The following is a 7,012-nucleotide window of genomic DNA, read 5'->3' on the forward strand; positions in this document are numbered from 1 at the left end:
TTTATCTAGTCTACATTGTTTTTAATTCAACTGTATTGTCAAAGGTTAACAGGGTTAAAACAAACTTACAAGCTCATATCATTTCCAGTTTTCATGAAAGAAACTATCTATAGTTTGTTGAAAAGACCACATTGTGATTTGTACAACTTCATTCACAAACTGCACTCATAGTAACTGATAATATAGATACAGATTGAACAGGGAGGACACACTGTTATTAATGTATTGTTTTGTAGTAGTTTACACATGCATGAGATCACTGTGTCATGTTCTAGTGTTATATATTGTACAGGAGGATTGACATACTGTGTGTGTGGAGGTCCAGGTTCACTGAAGGCAGGATGTTGTCCCATAGACGCATCACTCTTCATAGACACACAGCTGGGTGTTGGAGACTCTGCTCTGTGACTTCTGGAATCATACAAATGTTTATACATTTATCATGTCAATGAAAAACATAATTTTATTTGTATGTAGTATGAGAGAGTAGATCTGTTTTGGGATCTTCATAAATAAACAAGCTCACAACATGTTGCAACGAGAAAACTACACAAAATAGCAATAGAAACAAAAATAAATAAAAGAAGAAAAAGTAGTTTGTCTGTCTGTCTGTTGTAGTATAGACAGACAGACAGACAGACAGACAGACAGACAGACAGACAGACAGACAGACAGATATTCCAAAGTTGGTTGCATATATAGATATTAGTTCTAAGATAAGCGACCGTCTCCCGATTAGGGAGTCTTACTGATATATAGTCAGGATGAGTTGAACTACTTTAAACCAATAGACATCAGTTAATTTGATGAAAGCAGATAAACAAGCTCACAACATGCTATGCAAACCTGTTGTGAGCTTGTAGATCCGCTTTTTTATTTGAAAAAATGTTGTATGGAGGTCATTGCCACAAAATATTTTTCAGATAGTGTCTGCAGACAAAAGCATTAATTTGGGGGTCCCTACATGAACATAATTGAGAAAAGAGATGTCACAGTTTGTTACAGATAAATACACACAGAAATTACATAATTTGTTGCATAATAATTCAGATAGACAGAATCAGAATCAGAAACTGAACAACAAACTTAATAGTAACTAATGCATATGAACATGTCTTGTTTTATAGTAATATGTAGATTTTGCACAATCATGCAACTTAGCATGACACCACTTTGTAATGTTCTAGTGTTTATTGTACAGTATAGGAGGATTGACATACTGTGTGTGTGGAGGTCCAGGTTCACTGAAGACAGGAGGATGTCCCATAGACGCATCACTCTTCACAGACACACAGCTGGGTGTTGGAGACTCTGCTCTGTGACTTCTGGAATCATACAAATGTTTATACATTTATCATGTCAATGAAAAAACACATTTTATTTGTATGTAGTATGAGAGAGTAGATCTGTTTTGGGATCTTCAGAAATAAACAAGCTCACAACATGTTGCAACGAGAAAACTACCGGTACACAAAATAGCAATAGAAACAAAAAAATAAAAATAAAAGAAGGAAAAGTAGTTTGTAGTATAGACAGACAGACAGACAGACAGACAGACAGACAGACAGACAGACAGACAGACAGACAGACAGACAGACAGATATTCCAAAGTTAGTTGCATATTAGTTCTAAGATAAGCGACCTGACGGCCGCTTATCGATTAGGGAGTCTTACTGGTATATAGTCAGGATTAGTGGAACCACTATAAACCAATAGACATCAGTTATTTGATGAAAGCAGATAAACAAGCTCACAACATGCTATGCAAACCTGTTGTGAGCTTGTAGATCCGCTTTTTTGCTTGAAAAAATGTTGTATGGAGGTCATTGCCACACAATATTTTTCAGATAGTGTCTGCAGACAAAAGCATTAATTTGGGGGTCCCTACATGAACATAATTGAGAAAAGAGATGTCACAGTTTGTTACAGATAAATACACACAGATATTACATCATTTGTTGCATAATAATTCAGATAGACAGAATCAGAAACTGAACACCAACTTAATAGTAACTAATGCATATGAACATGTCTTGTTTTATAGTAGATTTTGCACATGTAACTTAGCATGACATCACTTTGTCATGTATTAGTGTTCTATATTGTATAGGAGGATTGACATACTGTGTGTGTGGAGGTCCAGGTTCACTGAAGACAGGAGGAGTTCCCATAGACGCATCACTCTTCATAGACACACAGCTGGGTGTTGGAGACTCTGCTCTGTGGTGAAGACTTCTGGAAAACAATGTTAATGAAATGATCATGTGAAGTCACTTTGTTCAAGATCATTTGTCTTGTTTGTTGCATTACTGAACAATAACAGCAAAACATCTCTGGATTTATCTCATCTCTGTTGTTTCATAGTTTAACTTCAACTTTATTGTCAAAGGTTAACAGGGTTAAAACAAACTAACTGTTATTAATGTATTGTTTTGTAGTAGTTTCCACATGCATGAGATCACTTTGTCATGTTATAGTGTTATATATTGTATAGGAGGATTGACATACTGTGTGTGTGGAGGTCCAGGTTCACTGAAGTTGGGAGGATTTTCCATAGACACATCACTGGGTGTTGGAGACTCTGCTCTGTGGATGTGATGTTTGCCAGCTTCCTCCTTCTTGCTCTCCATGTTGCTCTTTATTAAACCTGCCAAGGTTACAGTCAATAAAATACTTGAGAAAACAGAACATGTGTCAGTAATAGTATTAATATAATTCTGTATTATCAATATGCCATTGACATAGATTGATTACATTCAGTATATTAACAGTGAACCTGCTATGAGGCAACAATATCACCAACATAATTCTGAGACTACAGTAGATGCAGATGCATGCAGTAGCTCTCGTCAACCAACAGGGGTCCTACTAGACCACAGAGACACAGCTGTTGCAACAACAGAACTAACAGTTGGTCTGAGATAGAGGTTGGAATATCATGTTAATAATACAATTAATTAACATCCTCTACCATGGTTAAAATAATGTTTTATTCACTAAACTAAGTTATGGACTGCAGCTTTGAGATGTCCACTTGGTTCAGCAGTACCTTTAATAAAAATAAATAAATCATTAAAAATTATGTAAATATTTGAATTTAAAATAGACATTTTCCATGATCTGATTATTTTCATTGTAGCCTAAAACCATTCATTGTAAAATATCTTATACTACATTCACAAACAGTAAACTCAAAGGAAACCACACTGAAACCCTGCTGAAAACTACTTCTCTTGCGTCTTCCTCTAAACCACATGGTTTACAGTAAAGTGGTGCAGTAGTTCCACCATAGAGGATATAAAATAATGTCTCTTTGCATGTTGCAGATCCGGTCTGGAAAGGAAACACTGCGTGTATGCATGTGTGAGTGCAAACGACAGGATACAGTAGGCGGGCTCTAGACCGGATCACACTGTTAACTCACAATGGAAACCAAGCAGCTTTCAGCCGTAGAGCGTACCGTCATAACATGTGATAAATAATCATACCAAATCCACATGTCATTCACAGGGTTACACATTATTTCAGAATGCTCTGCTCTGATGTTCTGCTCTGTTTAGACCTGTTCTGCAGTTGACGTCAAAACCACAAAGACCAAGACTAAAGCCCTTTACACACAGGACAGTTGCGTTTTTTTTCGTTTGCTGCATGAATAAAACGCATTGGATTTGGTGTGCAATGCTGTGCGGAATCGGCGCTGCGGATCCCAAAAGGAGTCATAAAAGGAGTGATGAGTTTTTTACCGCATGCGACAAGACACACGAATCGAACTGGGTTCGATCGAGAAAAAAACGCTGGGCCGCAGCCACTCATCGCACGGCTAATTCAGATCCGGTGTGCATGGGGTCGTAGAGAATCATTGTTTTCTTTTAAAAAAACTAAATCGTCCGTTTTATCCGTGCAGATAAACGTGCCTGTGTGCAAAGGGCTTAAGAGCAAGTAAAGACAGGCAGACTACTAGACAGGAAGAGGTATTATTATTATTATCACTAGAAACCATAAGTAGGCTATAAAGTGTTTCTGTGAGAACCAAGTGGTTTTAGCAGTGATATTAAAACAACAACACTTACTTTATGTTAAGTTTTGGTTCTTCTGGTTTGTTTTGTAATCCCACTGTGTTGTCCTGACGTTAAGTTGACAGTTATGAGTCTCCATCACTGTGTTGTCCTGACGTTAAGTTGACAGTTATGAGTCTCCATCAAAATGGTTCCCTTCCTGTTTCTACGGGCTTTTTGCTCTGCAGTGTCACCGTTGCCCCGCCTCCTGCAGAGAGTCAGGGAAGGCAGAGAAACAAGACATTATGACAAACAAACTATACCAGGGGTCTTCAACGTGTTCAGGCCAAGGACCCCTTAGTTGAGAGAGAGATGAAGCAGGGACCCCCACAACCTGTTCATGGATTCCATATAGTTTCATTGTTTGACAGCAAAATCATCAGTGTATTTTGGATTCGTGTCAATTTGTGTTTTCAAATACGTATTTAACCACTTGAATCGTCAATACATAACTTGACATTTCACTTAGTCTGCTCTTTTTCCCCTTTACCCCCACCGTCTTTGCCGAAAATAGCCGATCTACAAGCTCACAACGCCTCGCTGTGGGAGGCATTGTGAGCTTGTAGATCTGCTATTTTTGGCTAAAGTTCTCAGAATATGGACACTGACTAGGGTTCAAGTGGTTGATATAAAAAAAGGAAAAAAAAGTCTCTATCAAACAAAGATTTGGAGGACCCCCTGTAGTAACTCTGAGGACCCCCTTGGGGTCCCGGACCCCCTGTTGAAGACCCCTGAACTATACTTTTATGGTCTGACATGATGATGATGTTGAGCGGCTCCACACATAATGGTCAGGTGGTGGTGCTATAGGGACATCTGGGCTCCTCCATGGAAAACTGAATATTATGTCCAAAATGTTAAAGAAATATATCGTCGTTGTCGGGTGAAAACCTTGTATGTCCAAAACCGTTCGTTTTGCATTTATCATTTTAAAAATGATTTAAACTAGTGAAAACAGCCGATCTACAAGCACACAACGCCTCGCGCCGCGAGGCGTTGTGTGCTTGTAGATCTGCTGTTTTCACTACTTTTGTGCGACGGCCTTGTATGATGAAGCAGGGCTTAACTTGGCGAAAGAACGTACAAATTTGAAACTTGGAGAAACTAGGTTTCCACCCGACAACGACAATATATTCTAAGCTTATATCTTATGTTTGCATGATGTGAACATGCACAGTACAACATTATCAGACTTTTTTTTATCCTTCAACTTTCTTGCCCATAAATGACTAGATGTACAGGTTTTGTCATGTGTAGCAATTGTAGAAATATCAGACCTTAATTGTCGAATGTTTAAGCACGTAATGATCACATATGTGTACTTTATTTTACTCAATTATAATAATCCATAAGCCACTCATCCATGCCAGTTTACAGTTTACAGTTTAGGTATTCAGCAGACGCTTTTAATCCAAAGCGACTTACAATAAGCAGATAAAACATCACAATAATAAACAAGATAATATGTCAGTACATCAACAGCAATATAACAAATGCAAATGAATATCTATCTAGGAAACAATATAATCAGTCAAGGAAATAAAAGGTCTAAAAAACCTAAAAACAGATGCTAACTAGCTTCATGTATGGTCATTGAGTGTTTCAGTAGTGCTATGGGTTTAGGTGGAGTCTGAACAGGTGGGTCTTCCACGGCGAAAGGTAGCGAGTGAGTCCGTTGTTCTAAGTGCGACAGGGAGTTTATTCCACAACTTTGGGGCCAGGAGGGCAAACTGTCTCGGACGAGTGGATTTTTGCCCTGCATGTGTTTGCAGCGCTAGTCTGGCTCTGCCTCTGTGCACTGTGTGCAGCGAGGTCTGCTGCTGCTGCTGGCTTTGATCTGAGTGAGGGAGCACCAGACTGGGGGCCACAGAGACTGGGGGTCACAGAGACTGGGGGCCCCAGAGACTGGAGGTCACAGAGACTGGGGGTCACAGAGACTGGAGGTCACAGAGACTGGGGGTCACAGAGACTGGGGGTCACAGACTGGGGGTCACAGAGACTGGGGGCCACAGAGATTGGGGGTCACAGAGACTGGGGGTCACAGAGACTGGGGGTCCTACAGACTGCGGCCCCTAGAAGGGTCACAGAGACTGCATGGGGGTCCTAGAAGGGTCACAGAGACTGCATGGGGGTCCTAGACGGGTCACAGAGACTGCATGGGGGTCCTATTTTGAGTGTCCTTAGTAGCAGGTCTTATGACTGAACTTAAAGGACAACTTTGTTCATATTTTAGATGTGTTTTATTGGAACAAATAAAAGATGAGTTCAAATGTTTTCTCCAGGTGTTAAAAGGTGTCCTTTAAGACCTGGAGGCGGAGCCAATGACGATTGGCTGTTTTGACTCCAGGTCTTAAGACCTGCTACTTAAGACAATCAAAATAGAGCCCTAGATTTCTTTATGGATTGTTACTCTAGCCGTCTGAATAAAATACAATACAATTAAATAAATGCATTAAAAAAAAGACAATCAGCAAACCTGTGCTTCTAAGATGGCCAGCAGTGATGAAAAGGCCTAAACAAGATTGGGATTTGTCTGTAGAAGAACTGAAATGTGTTTCTGAATGAATGTATGCATGAATGGGTGAATGTAATGAACGTGTGTGTGAATGGGTGAATGTAATGAATGTGTGTGTGAATGGGTGGATGTAATGAATGTGGGTGTGTGTGAATGGGTGAATGTAATGAATGTGTGTGTGAATGGGTGAATGTAATGTACAATCTATGTAAAGAGCCTTGGATAAAGGCGCTTTATAAATGCACCATTTGCCATTTTCCCCTCAAAGGCAAAGATACAAACTCTACCACTTCCTGTTTGCAACGGCTTTCACTTCCCTTGTGGTAAAGCTGAGACAGAGGGGAACACACACACACACACACACACACACACACACACACACACACACACACACACACACACACACACACACACACACACACACACACACACACACACACAC

The 7,012-nt window shown here is 39.7% G+C and overlaps 1 protein-coding gene across 1 annotated transcript in view; it reads right to left on the reverse strand.

Moving 5' to 3' along the window:
- LOC308292371 (NACHT, LRR and PYD domains-containing protein 12-like) overlaps nucleotides 1-4,299 on the reverse strand; it is a gene marked incomplete at both ends in the record, with an annotated part of 41,171 nt that extends 36,872 nt beyond the window's left edge. The window contains one exon of the mRNA XM_080734684.1: nucleotides 4,250-4,299. Coding sequence (XP_080590810.1) covers nucleotides 4,250-4,299 — 50 coding nt within the window. The remainder of the gene's footprint in view (nucleotides 1-4,249) is intronic.
- Between the last annotated feature and the right edge of the window lie 2,713 nt (nucleotides 4,300-7,012).

Source organism: Nannobrachium achirus (genome assembly GCF_963921795.1).
Source record: "Nannobrachium achirus genome assembly, chromosome: 10".
Classification (NCBI taxonomy): domain Eukaryota; kingdom Metazoa; phylum Chordata; class Actinopteri; order Myctophiformes; family Myctophidae; genus Nannobrachium; species Nannobrachium achirus.